General features: G+C 45.5%; 1 protein-coding gene across 1 annotated transcript in view; it reads right to left on the bottom strand.

Moving 5' to 3' along the window:
• CHSY1 (chondroitin sulfate synthase 1) overlaps positions 1-22,461 on the bottom strand; it is a 76,817-nt gene that overhangs the window by 53,297 nt on the left and 1,059 nt on the right. The window contains exon 2 of the mRNA XM_048318246.1: positions 13,878-14,373. Coding sequence (XP_048174203.1) covers positions 13,878-14,373 — 496 coding nt within the window. The remainder of the gene's footprint in view (positions 1-13,877; positions 14,374-22,461) is intronic.

Here is a 22,461-nt window from a genome sequence, read left to right on the forward strand (position 1 = left end):
CTTTCTTGGCAGGTATTCCACCTTGCCTAGGGGAGACAGGCACAGGGGAGTTCTGCGTCTAGGAAAAATAAGATTACTGTAGCCCATCAGATATGATTTCCAGCTTTAAGGATTAGAGCTGTGTCCCAGCAAGAGCTAGGGAAAACAGCAGGTTGTTCCTTAGCTTGCACCTTGTAACATTTTATTGTTTACCTGCATTTATTTTAGACTAACTTCCTTCCTGAAGGCCTATCTCAGTCCTTCTCTGCCCACCCCCACCACACACCCAGTCTCCCTACTCGAAGAGAAACTGCAACTAAGGTTAAGCACATTTAAGGTTCACATCCTGACACTCCTTAAGGAAACAGCTCCTTCAACATCTGCAAGTGACTGCTTTTCCTCCACCCTCAGCACTGCCCACCTCAAATTTTGTCCCTTAGTTGTCCTCTGCAAAGGTGAGCACCTGTAAAACAGCTCCCTGATTTACCCAGGCAAGAAACTGGTTCACTTGCAGCAGCAGCTACAAAAGGAGCAACATCTGCTCTGTAAGCACTCAGCAGAGCATTGCACAAGAGCACTTACTTTAGCCTGCCTGATATTGCAAATGCCAAAGGAATCTCATTCCCTTGTATCTCTACTCACGGGTTTAGAATATTTGAAACTACTTGGACTCAGCACATTAATAAGACCAAACCCCCCCCCCCCCCCCAGGTTTCACTCTGGCTCTCTTGCTTTCACTACCTTTCACCTCCAAGAGGTTTTTTCCCATTGCTCCACTTTGCTCCCTGGTGCCAGTGAAGAGTCTCATCTGCACCCCTGCAAGCTGGGCTCCCTCAAGTTTTATTAGGAAATCAGCTCCAGTGACTGCCCTGGGCCACGGTTCGAAAAGGCTGATGAAGAACTGCAGGTTCGCCTGCAGGGCTCCTCACTCCCAGCTCAATTCATTCCCTCTTTGATGCCTTCTGGGAACTGGAGCACACCATGCTGATTATTTTTGCAATTTCTGCCTGTGACTTTTCTGCCTCTAAACAAGTGGGGAGGTGACATTTCCTGAGCCCACTTCAGGAAAAGGCCCATTCCAGCAGAAAATTCGGTTCTCCCTCTCCCTCCTGAAAACAAGTCTGCTCCTGCCTCACCTCACTTCAGCCCTGACGGTGGAATTTTAATTGCAGTGACTGGTGAAAGAGGGGAGGGAAGGTGTGGTTTGGCTGCAGGACACAGAGTCAGGACCTCTTACACTCTACACCTTGCCCTGACAGTACCTCCTCCTGTGCCCTGGGGATAACCCTGTGCCATGTGGGGAGAGTTGTTGTTCCACAGGGTGGAAGGAGCATGGGAAAGGTTTGCAAAGCCCTTTGATGGTAAAGCACAAAATTCTAGACCCGGGGTAACAGTTCCCTCACTGTACTGGGAAATCAGGTTCCTCCAAGTTTCCCTGCAAGCAAGGTCAAAACCACACTTGAAGTTTGCTCAAGAATGACAGCCAGTCTAAAATTAAGCTGAAAAGTAACTTCTCACCCTCTTGTGAAAGAGGCCACAAAAAGCCTGAATGCATCTTCAAAGCCAAAACAGATCTTCAACAAGAAATACTCCCCAGAGAGGGGAACAAGCACAGGCACATGTTCCAAGGCAGAGCTGGGTGTCAACATCAAGGCCTGGGCAGGGCAGAGCTGCTGTCTCAAGGGACAGGGACTCGGTGGTGGAATATGCCATGGACCTGCCCTGAGTCACCTTTTGCCACACTCAGCTACCAGGCCTCGCTATTTATCCATGCTAATGGGGCAGAAGGGAAGAGCAATGTCAAAGCAAAAGAGCTTAACATGAAACAGCACATCCCTCTTGTGCTCTTCCTCTATCCCACGAGACCTATCTCATGGTAATTTGATGAAAAGTTGTTTTTCCACCCAAGCTCTACTTTGAGTCAAGAAGCCAGCAGTGACAGCATCAGAAAGCTATTTGGGAATGGAACTGAAGAGCTGTCAGATAGCTTTGTGGGGTTAAAAAAACCAACTTAGAAAACCAAACACAGGAGACAGGAGATGGCAAACCTCAAGATGTCTGAAGACCACAGGAGACGAACTCAGAGACTCCCAAATCACCAGGACCTTGCCAGTTTACAGAGCCTCCTCTCACTCCCTCCCCTACATTTCAGAAGATGAGTGTGCATTTCTGGGCAAGACTGGTTTCAGGAAAGCGTCTGTGGAACAAGCATGAGGACACGTGCAGGAGAAAAAAAAACAACAGTGGAGGCGGGGAAAAGATGGGGAAATTAATCCAAAGGCTGCAGTAAAGCTCAAAAATTTTAAGAAGTCAGGGGTTTTTTCCATTTAAGTGCCTGGTGAAGAACTGGGGTGCCTCTGTTATGGTGCACACAATGTCTTTCAAGCCAGGTCTCTCTCGGGAGCAGAAATTCAACACACTTTTTCCCAGAGAAAGTTCTATTGTCCTGCAGTCACTGCCAAATTCAGATGTTTAATTTGAAGTGTGAAACAGAAGGATTCCAGTCTGCTTTTAAAAAGAAAATCTCCAGGCTACCGCTCCATCCCATAACTAACACCAGCTTTGTTCAGGGCAGGACACAGCACAGCTCCCTATCCTCAAAAGGAAAGGGAGGCAACATATAAACATGTACATCACAGCCTGGGAGCTGCATACCTCAAACAGTAACCAGTGCTAACAGTCTGAGGCACCTCAACAGATGTATGGCCAAGCTGCTATAAAAGAGCCTTTGTGCTGGCTGAACAGAAACAAGGCATTTTCTGTACAGGAGACGGCCTGACCACCTCGCAGGATAAACGGGGTTACACATTTCACACCTCCCCTGCACCAGGGACTCCAGGGCAGATGACACAAGGCAGACACCACGGGATGGAGGAATGACCCATGTCAGGGATCTGCAGGAGCCACTCTGCAGCCACAAGGAAGATGACTTTGCCCTCACCTTCCATCCTCCTCGCTCGCAGCTCCCATGTCAGGACTGCACGGCCTGGTTTAAAGTAGAGCCAACCTGCCATTCAGTGGAGGTTTGTCCCTGTGGAATAGTCCATGCAAAAGATCACCACAAATACCTGTGATCCACCATCCAGAGCCCCAGACAAAGGCTTTTCATCCTCAGGCTTAAGCACCCAGCTGCTATTTTATATATTTTGAAACACACTTTTCATCTTCACCTTAGTTTCCAGTTCTGAAATTAGGCTAATTCTTCAAGGCTGCAGGAGCTGCAGTGTTATTTTTGGCCTAGGAAAGATAAGAAATCATGCGAATGGCTTTTCCTCAGTACAAGCACACACAGCAGCAGCAAACTTCAGGATTCAGCCAAACATGTTATTCCACAGGATCAGAAGTGGCTTCCAGTTGGGCCCAGTAAAACACAGCAAGAAAAAGTGCAACTGCAAAAGGCTCTCACAGTGACAGCAGTGCATGGTTCAACTCGATGGAGGCAGAAAGAGAGGGAAAAAAAGAAAATTTGAAAAAGTCAAAGAAAACTTGCTCTGTCCAAAACCTGGAAAAACCACAGTTAGCAAACATTCCCAGGGAAGCAAAAGCCCTGCTGCTTTATGAAGATTAAATCTGCTATTGTCTCACAGTCGTTGGCTGTTCGCTTTTTTTTTAACGTTCCCCTTGGCCAAAGATGTTAGGAAGTATCTTCAATAAGAAAAGGATATAAAAACAAGTATACCAGTTAATAAATCTGTGATAAGGTTAGACAAACAAGGTACGGTAAGGTGAGGGTAAGGTTTCTTGACAAATCATCTGTGATAAGGCTAAGCAAATTTCTCTTTTGGCAGGACAGGAAAGATACACATGCAAGGGCACAATATTTTCACTGATCTGGACAATGAATGTGAGAGGTGTATGTTCTGAGTCACTCATGTTGGGCAAGACTTTTTTTCAAGCATATGGTCTGAAGACTGTAGGAAACCATTAAAAAAAATGGGTCAGGCATTTAACCCACTCTGCCCCCTTACATTGAGGGAGACTGTAGGAAAAAACCTTTATAAAAAATTCAGACCTTAGATAAAGACAGTTCCCTATTGAATATCTATGCAGAATTACACAATGTTAATTCTCAACAACCCATCTACTAAGAACTTTGTCCTTTTGAGGACAAAGAACATTGCCCTTATGCAGAGATGCTGAGGAGTGAACTCTGCTGTCCCTTGGGCAAGTGTTTTCCCTCTCTGTAAGACAGTAACACACAATAAAAAGTATGGTTACAAAGGATTAAGGCAGCACAGTTAATGCAAACTAGCACTCTCTCCTGCATTCCTCACTAATACAGTGGTGACATAACCAGCCAAAACATGCAGCTTTGATTCAAATAAGGTTTCAAGAAGTTACTGCCAGGTAATTACACCCATTGAAGGCCCATGAGCAGAGGAACCTTCATTAATACCCTGCTGCTGTTCTCGAAGCGCTTTTCGAACCAGCTGCACCAATCTGAAGTGGCAACCATGAACAAGAGCAGGCAACAAGTGTTCATGAGCAGACTTGTGCCTGCCTTTCAGAAGACACTCTGACATATGGCTGAGCACAGCCACGAGGACAGCAGGCAAGGACACAGCATCCAAGTGCTGGCTGCCTCCTCTGCAGGGCTGGGGCAGCCCTGAGGTAGAGGAGCTTTCTGGTAATGTCCTCCTTTATTTTTCTGATAACACGCTTTTCTTTGCAGCTGAAAGAAGGTGACAGTGGCACTTCAGGAACTGCAGGCAGCTTTCTGCTTTCTAATGAACTGCTGGCTGAGTACAAACTATGGGTTCCTATTTATTTCATTGCTAATCCTAGCCTCTGTGTAAGAACCTGTGCTTAATCCACAAAGAGTACCGGATGCTTCTGAAGACTGCTTCCAAGAACAAAAATATAGCACTCAGCTGGAGCTCCCTAAAGCCATTCAGTAGGAAGGATTAAACCCAGAGACTTGGATAGAACTTAGATCCAGTGGGCATGACCCTACCTGTGCTCTCTTCATTACACAGGAGCATGTAGTGCCTTTGCCTTTTCCTAAACCTCTTTCTAACCTAATGACTCCAAAGCACTGGCTCCAGGAGCCTCATCTCACAGCTCTGCACAAACATTCAGGGCTCCCATCCATGTGCTCTCAGTATAAACTAGCACAGACTCAAAGGAAGCTGTCTGTAGCAATGCTCCCAGGACATCAGATCACCAAGCACAGGAGCTGACCACTGAAGCTTTGCCTGCACAGCAGCCCTGGGAGCAAGTCCCTGCTAGCAGCTCAGGTAAAAATGGCATCACACAGGCTGCAAAGCTCTCTGTGGAAAGGAAAAACTGCTTCCATGCTCACCTGGAAAGGGGAGCTCGCTGTAGTGGCTCTCCTCTTACCACCAATACTTCACATCAGGGCACAACACTGAAGCATGGACAAGAGATAAATGGATAAACAGACATTTCCTGTTCAAAGAGCCTTTAAAAAAATGGTCCCTAATAGCTTCAGTCCCTAGTAGCAATATAAATTATATGCGGGCATTGATTCTTCTCCTGAAGTCACCATTACCACACAAGCTGCAAGTAAGTGGCATGAAGTTCAATAGGTTCTCAAGAATCCCCCCATAAAAATCTGTCACAATTTTTACTTCTGTTTCATTATTGTAGCAGCACTTTTAACTTGCTCAAGACACAATTGAAAAAAACACTAACTTGCTCTCACTGAGGGTACCAGCAGAAATTTACTTTCATGTAAAAAAACTAACCAGAAACAACCAGAACCCAACTTTCAGTTTTGCAAGGACTCCCAAATACACTTTCAGCTGAAACTAAAATTTAAGAAAACAAAACCAGTTAGATCCCCAAACTTTTCCAATTAAGTTCCCAACTTCTTTGTGACACATAGAGGTCATTTCGGTCTAGGCATGCAGGAAGATAATCCCCACCCTTCAGGCAATCGAGATTTCTGGCAGGATTTTAAGAGGTCTCCAGCTGATAACTATGAAAAGTTCACACCACCAGGAGTCCAGATAAGCTTTTAACACAGGAAATTAGTGAGAAAATGTTTTAAGCATTTTAAAGATCAATTAAGATGGTGTAACAATCCAGCAAAGTAGAATCGAGTTCCCTGCTTCAAATCAGATGGGTTTAGAATACAAAACAGCAGCTCTGGAACTCGGAGGTGTCTGCAGGAAATGAGGTTAGACCAATGCAGGGCAATTAATCTTCTGTGCAGTCAGATTACAGACTCCCCCCATCCCCAGGGCCACGAGACACAGCCAGAGCAGGGCTAAACTGCTGAAGGTTGTCATCTTGCCTCTTCGTTGCCCATCCATGGGCCAGTGGTTCTCCCCCACAGCCTAAAAAGCCGATCTCTTTCCTGACATGTGAGGTACACTCAGGGACAGCACACAGGGAGACTCAAGATATGCAGTTCTCATTTGTAACTGCAGATGTAAACTAAGAAAAAAGCAGCACCAAATGCCATTTTCTGCCTTGTCAGCACTGGCAGACCGTGAAGTTCATGAAGAACACTGAATTTCAGAGAAGCAAAAGGTGAACTGGGAGTTCCCGGCTAGGGTGAGTCAGCTGGTGTTAAGAGCTCTTTTCAGGATCTTTCCCAGCACAGGCAGCAGACCAGTGACTGCAAACAGGGTCAGCTGGGGAAAATGTGGCTGTAGAGATCACAAATGCATCCTCAGACACTGCCCTGGTACACTGTCAGTCCAGGGAGCAAGGGAAGTGTCTCACCACATAGCCTGCTAGGAAATAACTCTCTCCCAAAGCATTAAGAAAACCCTTCATAGCAGGTTAGTGCTACACACCACTGCGGCTACAACCACTGTCTAGAACAACTCTGAATAATTATCTGTGTTCATTCATTGAAAGTTTCAAAAGAAAACCATCTTTTACACTAGATTTGATTGTTGTTGGGGTTTTTTTTAAGTAACAAATAGGTATTACACCAAGACCCATCATACCTATCCATTTACAAAATCCGAGTTTTGTTTCTTCTCTGTAATAATTCAATTGTTTTTATTCTAAAAAATCAAGTATTTCTCAAAACACCATATTCCAAGTATGACAACACTGAAAGCATTTGAGCTGTGGGCTCCTACCCTCCTGTTGGTGACCTCAGCCAAGTTTATATTAAGCCCCTTCCCCACATCAGCACTTCACTTCTATTTCCCACCACCAAGCAAGACTAGCTTTTCTCTTCCATGCTTACAGGCTCTGACACCTCCATGCTGCTAGTGCTTTAAGCGGCTCACAGAACTTGGCTTTAATAGACTGAGGGGAGAAATGCAAATATTCTCTCCAAATTAATACAATTAACCCTCCCTCCCCCAAGCATCCAGGTCACAATTACCCTCTACATAGAGATCAGCTAAAAACTTCCATACTGAGAGCCCCAGCTGGCAATATTTTATGTCCCCTTCAGTCAAGAAAGACAAATATTTAATCTAATTTTATCAGTGTCTAGTCACATAGGACACTTACAGAGATCCTGGTCTTATACAGAGGTATCCATGAAATGGTTTATTCCCTCACCTTCATCTTTTATACACAGAAATAAGCACTAAAGAAAATGGAAAAGGAAACTTGCCAGCTCAAAGTTTGGACAGATATCATTGACCCACAGGAGACAACTGACTACAAAGGTATTACTGGGTTTGACATTGATTAGATTTGGAATTTAAAAGTGTCCTTCCAAGATCTCCAGTCAGGTGGGACTCCCCTACAAGAGGCAGTGCAGCTCTGATCACAGCACAAGTACCAGAGCCTCATAGCTCCAGCAAGCTGTAAAGATCTTACCCTGCAAAAGTAGGATGACTTTCCCATCAGTTCAAAAGAAAAATATACAATAGTAAGCTTCTAGTCTCAGACTCACCTCCCTCTGCCTATCCCCACTGCTGTTCACAGAATAAACTCAAATCCTCATCTTCTGATTTCCTTAACTAAGAAACTGGAATGATGAGCTATTTTATTAGAGTCCTTTGTCCTGTCATGCTATGAAGGATTAGCCTTTCCTGACTTGTCCTCAAGATAACAACTAATCCCCATGTCTCCCTCAACTCAACAGGCTGCACAGATCCTAATAACAAAAGCACTGCACTTCAAGACAACAATAACGGGGGGAAAGCAATAACTTCTGTTTGCTGGATTCATAGCCGAAGCTTCCTAAGAGTCTGCACAACACCATCAAAGTTCTCATTTCAGCAACCCTCAGCTTAGGCATTAGGTCAAGTCATCCAGCTAACTAAGGACAGATTAACCATGTGCTCACAAAATCTAGGTCAGTCCCAAACAGGCTCTACAGCCTGGAAAGGCCTCTTTGTGTCAGCACAAATCCCCCAGCCCTCCTCTCTGAAAATGTTCTGCAGAAAGTGAGTGGGATTCAGACTTAAGTTTTGTTACAACACTTGTTCTTCATTCCTAAAACACAGAATAAACCTTGACCAAACTGCATTCAGAAGTCAGTAAGAAATCACTCAGTAATGTCAAGTTCTCCCTCTTTGGAACATCTAGTTCTAAAACACTCAGTTATTTTCTGAAGTGAAAGAGCCAGGTCAGGACCTGGCTGCAGACCTGAGATGTGTCTCCCATTCCAAACCCTCCTAACCCCTAACCCTTGGTTTCACAAACCCAGTCTTCAGCCTTTACTCTCTCCTTTGACCTCTCTGCCCTCCTCCTCAGCAAACACTAAAATTAGACCACAGGGGTTGTATCACGCTGCCTCCCCACTGTAGTCATGGACTCCCTGTCACATCAGTCATGTATTTCAGTCTCACCCTGAGCCCCATGCATCACCTCCCCTGCCCAGATAATGCTCTTCTCTAGTCTTACCTGTCTGTCCTTTGACAAAATGCCATTTCTCATTACCTTCAGGGAGCTCAATCTCCGTCCATCCCCCAAATGCATGGCCACCCACTTACATCTTAATCTGAAGCCAAAAAGACATCTCTGAGGTGTTCCAAAGATAAAATTTTGTGCTGGAGGAAAGATGCTTTATAAACATCCACCCTAAAACTCTGGGTATGCTTGTATCCTCCCTCTCTCTCTCAGACAATTCACATCAAAGGTTCTTGAAATTAGGTGATGCAGTGGGCTGCACACATGGCGAGATAAGGTGTCCGTGCTGTCAGGGTTTGCCAAGTTCCCTTGCTTTGACTTCAGAAAATGCCCAAGCTTTGAAGCCAGGACAATACACACATATAATAATGTCTGATTTCAAAAGTGCTGCTGGATGCTCCCAGCACAAAGACAAGTCAAATCTTTCATTTGCTGGCGGGGAGTCCCAGGAGAGGTTCATGGAGCAAGAACAACCTACTGCCCCCAGGGTCTGCAGAGAACAGAGGTGCTCCAGAACACCCTGCCCCAGGACCTCCTCACAGACCCCATCCTGCCCTGCTCTGACAACATGCTGTGTGCTGGGTGTCACTCATCACCCAGCCACAACAGGATCAATCTCCTTTTTGTTAATGAGAGGTTTTCACAGAGGATAAAGCAAAGGAACTGGAGGTTAGCCATTAACAGCAGCACCTCTTTCCAGTCTTTCAGATCTGATCAATCACTGCAGGACTATAATTTTTTTTTTTTTTTTACTTCTGGCTGTCTTACAGAAAACCATAAACTTCAGTTTTGCCCATGGGAACATCCATCCCAGAAACGGTACATTCTGGCACTGCCAGTGTACTTGGCAGATATAATGTGCACTTTAAGGGCTTTCTTAACTTCAGTGAATTTCAGAGTAGCAATTATCTTCAATTACTCCAGATGAAAGACCACACAAAATGTTAATTCAAACCCTCCTTCTCCCAGAAGCCCCCTGCTATCCCTAGTCACCACTGCCCTACTTCTTCCCCTCACCAACACCCGAAAGGTTGGACTTGCTCTTCCTTGCTGCTCACATTTCCTGATGTGATTGCTGCCTTTGTCATACCTTCCTTTCCATGTATATTGTAAAAAATCCTGTCTCCTTTCAGGACATTTTAGAGTACTTGCTGCAGTTTGGAGGAAAGCACTGCCTTCTCCACACAGAAACACTTGCTGCATCTCACCTAACTTCTCCCACAACCTCAATAAAACACACAAAACTGGTCATTTATACCAGTTAGAGCTGGGAAAGGCTGCTCCGTTGGATTCAGCTGCTTCTATTGCACTGTAGGACACAGAGGAAGTAAGTGGTATCACCTGAAAGCAGCGTGTCAGAAGGGTTTTATTACTGAAGAAATTAATGGGATATATCATACTGCCTTGACTTCTAGCAGCTACAAAGAGCCTGTATTAAAGTTGTGAAGTTATTAACCACAAATTAGAACAATACTCAGCAACAGCTGCAAAACAAGGCTGAAACCACCAAGCTACACAGCAGTGACTTTGTAATTCAGGTGCATTTAAAGGAAATGTCAGACATAAAACTGAGATCAACAATACTTTGGGATGGTTTAAATCACAAATGAAAAAGCCTGTCATCAAAACCAGACCATGTTCTCAGGCTGAAATCCAAGACCCTGCGTGGCACCACACGGCAGTGTAGGAGAAAACAGAACTTCCATGTCCCAGCAATCCAGGCAAGAACTACTGGTGGGAGGAAAGGGGAGAAGGAAGGAGACTTAAGTACGCAATCTTTTGCTGAGAAAAACACCCAGCAATGTGCCAGAAGTCTAAAGTACCAATATTCACTAGAAATCCAGAACATTTCTGAGCAAGTTCACTTTGAGCCTTTAGTTCTCTTCAGGAAGAAGGACCACACTCCACATTTCTTCATAAATTCTCAAGCTCTCTTCAGAGATTCAGGCTTCAGAGATTTCAGTTCCATTCTTTTCATGACTGTTTTCTTACCATTTGCTGCATAAACTCTCTGGCTTTGGGTGCTCCACCCTATAGAGTGCTGAGTTTTACAGTGATTTGTCAAACAGCAGCGACAGTCTGGGTTTTGTTTTTACAATGATGATAATCCTTGCCCTAAAGAACTTTACACATTTACTTTTACTACATTTAACAGCCATGTCTCATCTGTGACTCACTTGACCTCTGTCAAATAAGGGAACAGCTCTGAGCCTGGTCACAGGAGCTTAAAATCCATAGTGGGCTGCAAACTCCTCTCAAAGCAGCATCCTGGGTGGGTCAGACGAAGCTCCCCAGAGCCCAGAGAGCTGCAGTTGTCCTCAACCTTGTACATGCTGCTGCTGCTGCTTTTCTGGGATGAGATGACACAGGAAGTCCAAAGAATGGTGGTGTCAATTCCTCTACTGTGTCTGCTGAAAAGCTCCTGACGACAGGAAGAGCGTGAACAAATCCTTGCAAGTCTTGAAACGGGCAATAACCGGTGCCACTCCAATGAAGTGGTCTGAGAGGCACTGCGGAGAGCAGCAGAGTGACAGAAACACAGGAAGGGGGGAAAAAAGGGGTTTTGAGACAGACTGCTGCGAGCAGAAAAGCCACACAGAGCCGGGCCTGACGATGCATTCGGGCACACCACCAGAGTCAGGGCCAGGGAAGATGAGCAGCACAGTAAAGACATTGTAGGATCCTAAAATCAAAGAAAGGGGGCAGTGACAGTCATGGAGATGAGTAAAACGATTCTGGGCAGGGAGCCCACCACAAGAACAGTGCAGGGAAAAAGCCACCCGCAGCGAGGACCAGCAGGGCACTCCACACCCGAGACGCTGAGAATGAAAACCAGCAAGCTGAGGGGTGACTGCAGAGACCTGAGCTCCTCATTTGTGCTGCCACTTGAGCCTCTTCAGAATAGGAAGTGCAGGCTGCAAAGGAGAAGTGTGAGGTTTGGGATTTCTAAGGCCAACATTGCTGTGTTTGCTGAGCATTGTGCTGTCACAGCTTTTCTTCCGACGGGAATTGTGAAGGATGCAGTGGCTGTGCCCCAGCAGAGCAGGTACAGATAAACTTTTTGCTCCATCAGAAGCTCAGTGAAACACAACACTTTGCAATTCACTTACAGTGGCCTGTTACTTGATGGTCACGAACGTACAAGACATGGAAAATGTCGCTTTTACACCAAGCCTTCCTAACACAGCTGTTGCAACAGCTGTGTTATTTCACACAGCTATTGCTTTATCTGAAATAAAATACCAGGCACATTTCATCTGGGCAATGAAAGGACCAGATCAAAAAAGATGACAGGTATTTAAACTGAAAAGCCACAATTAAATGAGCGTGGACTTACTTCTTGTAGAAGCTGTGTGCTTTCATCATTGAAACTCTTCCTACTCTCCCAAACAGCTGAGCCTTAACATCTCACACTCACAGGTTACTTCTGAACACCCTACAGTTTATACACTTCACACAAACCAATTTTAAGTAATTCATGGCCCTTAGGAGAATCCAGAATTAGGGATAATAACAGAAGCTGATCAAACAAGACTGGTTTGAGAAAGCCCTATCAATTTCTGTCAGACAGCATTCCCAGTGCAGTTGTGTGCTATCATTGGCTATTTCAATCCAACATTAGGTTATATTGAATTTAGGAGCCCTTTGCCAGTTTCAATAGGACCAAAATGCTGACCTTCAGTAGCTTACCAAATGCCAGATGGTACAGGCATTCACAGCAGAAGTTATTTCAACTCTGAATGTCTACAGTAAAAATTTTATGCTGCTAAAAACTGTGGAAAAAGTTACGGACTCTTTATGAATGGCTAAACCACAATGCCGACACGACATAAACTAGTTCCAGGTCTGAAAGCAGGGAACTGTGGAGAGGCACTGATAGTCCGGGAAATCGCTAGGCACAAAAGATACTAATTAACAACTGCGGCTAGAAACCTTCTTCCCCTTCCTCAGAGGCTCTCCCATTGCTGAACTGTGAACTCAAACAAAGCAACAGCTCCTGGGGGCAGAAATTCAGTGTCAAAAGTTAAACACGAGTCTTTGCCAGTGAAAGAGTGGCTCAGCAGCAGTATCTGTCACTGTCTGTGACCACAGCTCCTCTCACGCAGGCAGAAGAACCCTCCTTCACCATATCTCATAAAAGGACAAAGCCATAGTTGCGTCAGGTCGTAAATGTTTGTGTACAAACTGTTCAGCCTCTCTTCTGCTTTCAACTTCTCCCATATTTCTAAGGCAGACCCACCAGCATTTGCTGTGGTGAAACTACAGCTCAAGCCCAGCAGGTGTTTTTAACCAGGCAGTCTGTAAACACCCAGGACTCACTTCAAGGATCCCAGCACACCCGGGGAGAAGCCCCTGTCACCCCTGGGGAGGAGCTGCCAGCTCCCAGCAAAAAGCATCAGGAAACTCTGCCACAAGCAGGCTCTAGGTTTTTTTCCCCCCAAAATGCCAAATTTGCAGGCACATCAGTGTGGGCAGACCACGAGTTTCGGTGTAAGAGTGGTGGCTTGTCTCTGCTGACGTCAAGGATCTGCTATGCAGGCACCTGCAGGATGGGGCTGCCAGCGAGTGCCCTCAGCAGCAAGGGATTTCGGCTGCCGGGAGGCAGCTCAGCATGCCAGGTGACAGTGCCAGCCACCATGAGACATCTCCAGTTTGGGGAAAAACTGTCACTGTCAGGGCAAACATCTGTCAGCCTCACACATTTCAGCTGCAGTAAGAAACACACAGTAATTGTATCATCCATTTTCCATGCTGACACCATGACATACTCAGCTAAAGAAGATAAAAGAGGCTTGGACAGTCAGGACTGCAGGCACTCGAGGCCATTTTGATTTAAGCTTATTCCCTTTCTGTCTAAACAAACATATCTGTTATGAATGACGAATGCTCCTCCATTTCCCTCCTTACTGCTGCATTTCCAAATTTTTGTAGGTCTTTCCAAGGGTGACAGTTGCAGGAAAGGAAAAGCATAGAAACTCTACAGCTGGATGGTCAAGCTGCAGAGGGAGGTGAGGGATGGGGGAACTGCTGTGTACAACAGGAACCCTCCCCTCGACCTCCCACAAAAGACACTTCCCCATTCCCCACGCCCTCGTCCTTACCTCATAGGACCAGACACACTGCACCCCTGCGAACCTCCGCACGCATCTCCCCACTTCCACGTCCTCGTGTGTGGTGTACATCTCCCGCAGGCACTCGCCAATGTGGGGCACCATCCTCCGCAGCACCTCCCGGCTCATGATCACTCCTGGCCCCCCCATGCAGAAGTTCTCGCCCGGTTCCAGTGCCAGCTTCCCCATCTCCTCCGTGGTGCCAAGGCCGGTCTGCCCCAGGAACAGGGGCTCGCTGCTGTTCAGGCTCCTGAGAAAGTTCTCCAGTTTGTCCCCTTTGATGTAAACGTCGTCATCAGCCCTCATAAACCATTCGTATTTGTCCAAGTAGTGGTCATGCATGTATTTGAGCATCATGAAGGATTTCTTCTGGGGTGGGTAGGAGTCATCTACACCTGGAAGCGGCACGATGGGGATGGGGATAGAGGTGTCTGAACCCTCACTGGAGAAGAATTCGACCTTGCCAGGAATGGTTTTGGACCACGTTCTAGATTGAAAAAGACAAGAAGGAATAATTAAACATAGAAACCAGGGCAGGCAGAGAGTGCTACCACAGACTACAGCTCAACTGCTTTACAAATTTTCTTTTTTGAATGCCTTGAAAGGTTATTTTTTACCACACAAATGAGGACATTCACATGGCACACACAGTAATTGGTACAACACACACAAAATTCTGATATGACAAGCATCTGAGTATCATTTTTGCACCTCCATATGTTAGAAAAATAATTCAACAGTAGCACTAGTGGCAAGCAGGATTTCTTAAGCACACTCAGTTTTGGACTAACAGCTATTGGTCACAAAATACAGAGGTGAGCCAATACGGGCCAACAATTCACATACAACTGAATTTACTGCTTCCAAAGCTTCCCTGCAAGTTATTAAGCATCATAGCCACCTTCTGTTCCCTCTAAGCCTCCCCAAAAGCTCAAATGTGCACTCAGACTTCCAGAGAGTAAATTCACATGAACTTTTAAGGAAATGGCATCCCTTGGGAAACCAACCAAACAGTAACTTCTCCAGATGGTGTGTGGAGAAAGCAAAGAGCAAAGCACAGAGCATGGAGCAGAAGTAACCTCAAGTGGCTTTGTCCATACCAGCAAAATTCTAAGAGATGCCTGTAAAACTCCTAATTCCCACGATAACATGGCGCTACCAACATCTGCACCTCCAGCAGCTTTCCAGACACTACATTCCAGGTTTTAGTGGAGAGGAACAGCACAGAAGAGGAGCCTTTCCTGTGCAGAGCAGCACAGTGACAACATCTGCTCCACACCTTCCGTGCTCCTCTCTGACAAATCCAACCCATCTGCGTGGGCAAACTGGGTCACTGATAGTGCAGGAAGAGCTGTAGGATGATTCCTCAAGGCAGAGCACAGCCTCCTCCAGGGAGGATTTTCAGTCACGTAACTGCTACAGCGTTGCCCTAAAAATTATTAATTTTAAGCTTGCAGTCCCATTTTCTGAGATTCTATCTCAGAAAAGAGCAGAGATCACACACTCCTCACAGAAACTCACAGAAAACTATTTTAGTTGGTAAACCAACAGGTTTTGTCCCTTTTTGTATAGGGGGGAGAATATTTTATAGTTTTATATGGCAACTATCCTCAGAATATAACCTAAAGCTGATGTGAAAACACTCTAAGGTAAAGGACACAGTATTCCCTCAATGCATCACTGTCACTCTGACCTGATGCCTCTCAGCACAGGCTTCTTGCCAAAACCTGAGCAGATTTTGGGCAGCATAGACCATTTGAAATTTGAAATCTCCAAAATTAGCTATCATATGAAGCCCGAAATGTAAAAATACTTCAGGAGAATTATTCCTTAAGTTCCATCAGAAAATGCAGAGGTATTTAATGAGACTACCTAAACATCAACTTTGACACCTTAACAGTTTCTCACTAATTCCACTGTGTGTAATGAATACCACCCAATTACTTTAAAAGCTTTGTCTTCTGGATTTCTTACTGCCATGGGTAGTGTTTCATAGCAAAAGTTGAGATCCCAGCTTCCCAGAAGAGCACAGAGTAAAGCAAATGAAAACATTCCCACTGACTTCAGAACAGAGGTGATGAGGCCTTTAATCATCAGTGATGCAATTAATGCACAGTACTAGATGTTACAAATCTTATCTGTTAAAGCACTGAGAACTGTCCATTTTAAAAGGAGACATGGTCATATCCTGAACTTTCACTATTAAGGAAGTTCTGCTGTTTATTTTCTGACACCCACACTCCACATACAAATCATGCACAGCTCTTCCCATATCAACCCGCAGACTAAGACTTTTCTTCACTAAAAGTACTCAATGTATTTAAATTTTAGTCTCACAGAAAGAAAGGACAGAAGGAGTTACTGAGAAATGCAGCTCATCTCGTCCACTGAGACACAGCTTTGGGTGGACACAGGACACTTTGCAGACAACCACCATTTGAAGTTATTAGCTAAAGTCTTATGGAAATTTCGGTTTGTTTACTTTTTTATTCAAAACCAAACAGCGAATTTTCAGACTTGCTGTCCATATCCTGAAAGATCTGCTTTTATCATGACTACAATCTATGGACAACACAGGATGTCTTCTATCACTTCAAGCTTTAGCTCCTTTCTGGAAGTTGTCAACCCCTTCTGTTGATTCCCAGTTTAAATTTACTCCCTGCTCTCCAAATAGGTACCCTCACCTCAAGACCCACTAAGTATGGTCAAGAGAAGAGCTCCCATTCAACAGAAAGAGAACAAAATGCATACCTAAAAACATACATCCATAAACCTTGGCATGCTTGATTCCCACGGTTCCTATTGCACTAAACCCTCCATCCCAAAACCCAAGTTTGAGCCCATCTTTCCATATGGCCATATTTAGGTTTTACATTAAAACAGGGATAAAACAGAGACATTCCTGCATATGTGAGGAGCCCACTGGAGACCATGCCCTAACAATATCCACATCCCAAGGACCCATGAGTGACCTGGGTCAGCACCACATCGTTACTCCAGCCTTGGGATCTCATGTCAACCACATCGACCGTGCACCAGCACAGCTTGACTGAGCCTTTGTTCACCTCCTGCAACAACACAGTTTCTAGGATGAGACAACTCAACGTGTTATTTGTGACCGTGGCTTTGAGCAATTGTTTGAACCCAAAGGGACGAAACACTCCCACATGGAAAAACAGCCCGAGTGTCTGTGTCAACACAAGCACGGCTCGGGCAGAGGCTGAGACAATGGAGTCACCACGGGCTGCTCCTCACGTCGAAGCCACAGCTCGCTGTGGCCCTTTTTGGGGACAGAATACAGGGAGAACAGTTTGCTCAGGAAACACATTGGTGCACTCGGCCAAAGAAGCCAAACCACAGAGGGTGAGATGAACTGTTAAGTACGTTTTTCTGACCCCAGTTATCAGGAGAACTAAGGACTGATAAATGCAGAGATGAATTCTGATCAAAGCTGCTTTTAACTCTTTTTTTCCAATGTTTCAAATAATCAGACCTGTCTCAGTCACCAGCAATTCCTTAGTTTAGGATGTGAAAACTACATTTCTTGCCAGTCCTCCCACCTCCACTGTAGTTTACCCTGTCTGCTCTCAGGTTATGGCCAGCAACCTGACCCTTCAGCTCCTGAGCATAGAGCTCTTACCTCAACACCTCCCCACCTCTGTGGCCCCAACAACACCCCCTTCCATATCGCTTTCCTGGTCAAGGTTTCTCCAGTATAAGACCTGCAGCTTGTACGTACAGAAGAACTGTATGTTTGGTAATTTAAAAAAGCAAAGAAAAGTATTTTTATGGAAATTTTACACCCTCCTTCCTCCCCATTGCCCTGTTACCTTCAGCTGTTTAAAGTACACATTGACACATTTCTGCCACCAGACTCCTGTCTCTGCACCACCTGGGCTGAAGTGATCGATCACTGATGGCTTCAGTCAAAGCCATTTCAACTCTGTCCAGAAATATCAGCTTGTGAATACAACCAATAGTGTACTGAACTGGTCATTTATAAACCCTGACAGATCCCAACCTTATCTCCCCCATGTAATCTGAATCTGCTGCTTAAGCAGGAGGATGTGCATGAATCAGGACAGCAAGGCTCTCTATTACCCTCCCCAGGAGGTAAAAAACCTGCACGATGCTGTGTGACCTGGTTTCTCTCAGTGCACAGAACTCCACAAACCAGAATGTTGTGTTGACGAGGAAATCAAAGTGAAAATTAAAGGAACACAAAAAAAATGAGTAATGCTTCCTCAGAAAAAAGCTCTTAGCAGAGGACGTGAATCCAGTAATGCTCCAGTTTTGGTGGCTATCAAACGAATTTTACCATCCCTCCCTCACCCAGCTCTGCACACTGGATATCCTACATGTACTCTAGTCTACGCAAGCCATAAGCAAACTGGGTGAAAAGATATTATCCCACCTGGCTCCCAGGTATCAATGAAATACAGAAAATCTTATACACACCAAGAGTGCTAAAAAACCCCAGTATTTTCTAAAAAGTGACCACAATTGTAGTCATGAAATGTTGTCATAAGTTATTTCTTTGTTTCAAAAGAAGCTTAAAAAGCACAGCTTGCAGCAGGAGCAGCACAGATCTGGAATGTTTTATCTTCAGTTTCCAGTATTTATTATTTATTTGTATTATCTTGCTTTGTTATCAGCTCTGCAGACTCGGCAGAAGCACAGTCAGTGGCATTATGCAGACAGTGCTCCCTTTGTAGAGACCCAGGCTGAAGACTATGACAAAAAATGTATTTGGTTTTCGTCTGCAGCTCAAGAAGTTCCCTTAGAGGAGATCAGAGAAATCGTTTAAAGTTTTGAGAAACAGTCATCTTGTATAATTACCCTGAAGAAAATCATAATTTGTGAAGAATTCAGCAAGACAACAGACATAAAAGACTGATGTCTTGAATGCAGCTGAATTCCACGCTGAATTAGGGCTAGTTTTGCATAACTGTTCTTCAAGGTCCCATTCTTCCAACAACACTTGGTACAGGGGAAGCAATGAACCACAGCTTAGGTAGAACTGAGCATGGAAACCAGCACACTGCTCCTGCACAAGGTACTGGAGATGACCAACATGAGAGGTCACCAAAACAAACTGAGGTTTTAAATTTCCAGATCTCTGTCATTAAGATCTGCATTACAGAATTCGGATTTTGAGGAAAAGTTCCTTTCAAGTTTTTGCAGGATAGCTTTAACGGAGAACCCAAGCAGCTTCCACAGCTTTTTGAGTCCTTTGAGCTAAATTCTTTCAATTTTAAGTGATGCCAGTTTTTTGTCCATGCACATCCATCCACCTTCCTTGTGGACACAGGGACAGAAATGGATCCATCACCCACAGAGACACTGACAGTCAGTGCGTTAGGCTAAGATCAAAGCCCAAGTGTCTCAGAGGTTTGGGCTATATGGTTATTTTGGGGGGTGTAGGTGACTTTGTTTTACTTATTCCCCCTGTATCGATGACAGTTGCTCTCACTGTGTTTCCTTCATACTGTTCCTTAAACATTCTCACAAATTTTAGGTTACTGGTCAGAAATCCCAAGTACATCATGTTTCTGGTGGAGGGTACCTGAGCAGGACACTGAGTTCTCACTACTGCAATACTGTGGTACGATTCATACATGAAGCAGAACATGGATTGTGTTGGCATGACATTCAAAGTCACTTCACAGGGACCACTCCCAAGAGGCAGGAGCTCCACAATCAACCACATCCCCTCACCAGCAACCAGAATAGGCCAAACCACCCAACAGATTCAGATCTACACTCTGAACTTAGGAGCAGCACAATAACATTTAAGTGCAGGCTTAGATAGATAGCACAGACTCCCTTACACCCCAAATCCTTCTGGCTGCCTTTCACTTAAGCTCTTCCAAGCACTCAGGTATTTGGATTCCAGTGCACACAGCTTCCTGTAAGCAACCACCAACACAGGCAGCACGTTCGAAATGGAGCCTCTGAAAAGCATCCTTCAGCCTCGAGCTAGGGATGGCTTAGCACCAGCCCCGGGCATCACTCATGGCCCTCGTGGCACTTGACGATGCCGCGGGGACTGTCCCAAACCGAGAAGTGCTGCGGCTGTGTTCCTGCAGAGATGCTGCCAAAGGCCAGCCGCTGACATCTCGCCATTAACTGCATTCACACCACTCTCCTGCCACGTTTCCCAGGAAATCTAGTTGCTATACAAACAGGGGAAAAAAAAAAAAAGGGTTAACTGTCTGATATTTCAGTTCCTGAGACAGCAGACTTAAATCTTCTGGGAGACTGCTTATTCCCATCCTCTCCTTCCTGCAGCTCTTCTAGGACAACTCCCCTCAACTGCAAAATCATTAGCACATATTGTTGCACTTTCCCTGAACCCCAGCCATCCCTTTAACTCCTTCCTGCCCAGCACTCTTCCTGACTATTCCTTGTCCTTTCAAGTGGCACCACGGTTCCTGCTGCTGCACTTCACCGGCCTCCTGGAAGGGAAGCTCTGGTAACCTGGCTGTCAGATGCAATAACTGCTGAGGCTGCAGATCCAAAAACCTGTGGATCTAAAGCTTATTCTCTGCCTCATAGACTACAAAAGCACGACTGTTACAAAGAGCCAGCGGCTCCCGAAAATCCAGCAGGCCTGTTTTGCCTTGCAGTGGTCATTTTGCTCATGATTGATGTTCAGGAAGTGGATTGCTTCCCCTCTTGTTAGACCCTATCTGGATTCACAGCAGCCAGGATCAGCAAATGCTTTCCGCTCCGGTCCCTTTTAGCTGTGTCTGTAAATGGCCTTTGAGCCACAGCAATTTGGAGGTATTCAGCCTCTGAATCCCTAATTCCTTTCAGCGTGGTATCAAGGCTCTGCACACGCTGCCACCCCGGGAATGCCTTGCTAGCAGCTTCCCATTTCACTGGCTGTGCCAGCGATTCAGCTCACCAGGATGCTTTGTCAATGTAGTAATCCCAGCAATTGTCTGCTTGAGTACTTCACGGCAATCAAAAGCCATTTAAGATTTCAGGTTTGTCTTCCTCTTCCCCCCTCCCCATCTTCCCCCAAAGATGTCTTCCTGTCACCAGGACATTAGCTCATTTCTTTCACCAACGGAGGTGAGAAAAACGCATTTAGTCCTACTAAGAGTCTCTTTATCTGTCTCTTCCAAGAACAGACATCATCTCTAGAGGTTAAACCAAAATAGCTGCGCAGTAAAAAGCGATACTCAGATCTCCATCTAAGGGCTGAAGGAGCCTAATTCCATTAGCTGGATTTGTTAAATTGCATCTTTAGCCATTGTTTTGTGCAAGCAGATGTTGCAGATCTTGTTCTCTAAACCCAGCTCTGCCACAGCACGAGACTGTTCAGCAAGCACAGGCAAAACCAGGGATGAGAATCCTTCCCACACCAGCAAAGTGAATTCCTCCCCAAATAACACTCTGGACAACACGGTGATAAATTTCCCTTTTCTGAATTCTTGATGTAAAATCTGAAGGATGCTAGACAAACTATTCTGCCATAAAACCTGTTATGTGAAGTCCCAACATGACTCCAACCTCTCTGTATGAAAATCTAAATTACACAGCCCGTGAGATTTGCAATCCAAAATGCTCCATCCCACATGGTGCAAGAGAACGTAACCCTGAAGAAACAGATTCCTTCACCCAATTCAAAGCATCAATCATGCACTCTCTGTAACTTAATTACAGGTCTACTGCTGGAAGAAGGAATTAAGTTTCCCTTAAAACCATCGCTGGTGGACAGCATGCCTCAGATTGTCCAAATAAAGCAATTTTACTGCATTTGATGCTGATATGAAGACAGATTTCCTGAAACCAGAGCTGAGCTGGGAACGACGGTATGATGGTCCATCCTACATAGTTTTGCCATCCCACTCTCACTGGCCAGTAGGGCCAAGTACTTTTCAGCCAGGGCAGGCAGGACATGGAGAATGGTTTGTTCTAGCACAAGATTAAAGGGGACGTTCTATTAAAGATCTGTCCCAGAGTTCCTGGCTGCTCCTCCAGGGGTGCTGGCTCAGCCAGAGCTGGGGTATACCCGAGCTGACATTTTAGCTCTTAACTCTTTCAGACTTCCCGAGCAGGCTTCACGTGCAGCCTCCCAGCACTGCCTGGTGGCGCACACGCCGGAGCAATGAGCATATTCCAGCAGAGCGGAGAGTTTCACCAAAGCCACAGACACATCTCTCACAAAAGAGATGATTATCCTGATGCTGCTGAGACTTTGGATAGAATTCCCGTTAGCCCATGGCCATACCCAGCTACACCTGGGGCCCACAGTTAGCAGCACACAGTGCAAAGCACCAAGATCGTCCCTGCTCCAAAATAAGGTGTGCTCAGGTAACCAACACGCGGCTCTGAGACCCTGGTTTCTGCATTAGCTCAACCAGCCTGAAGCACGGAGTGTTTCATGCAGGCTGACTCTCCTCATCCAAGCTGTCTCACTACCTGGTCCAGCCTCAGCAGTGGCTGTGGCGAGCAGAGGTGGGTTTTACTCTTTGTTCCCAGATGCCTGTTCTGGGTCTCACTCCCAAGCACACGCTTTTGGCTTGGCGCAGTGGTCTTTGCTTCCCTACCCAGGGGATTACAG

This window comes from Corvus hawaiiensis, chromosome 13 (assembly GCF_020740725.1).
Source record: "Corvus hawaiiensis isolate bCorHaw1 chromosome 13, bCorHaw1.pri.cur, whole genome shotgun sequence".
NCBI classification, from domain to species: domain Eukaryota; kingdom Metazoa; phylum Chordata; class Aves; order Passeriformes; family Corvidae; genus Corvus; species Corvus hawaiiensis.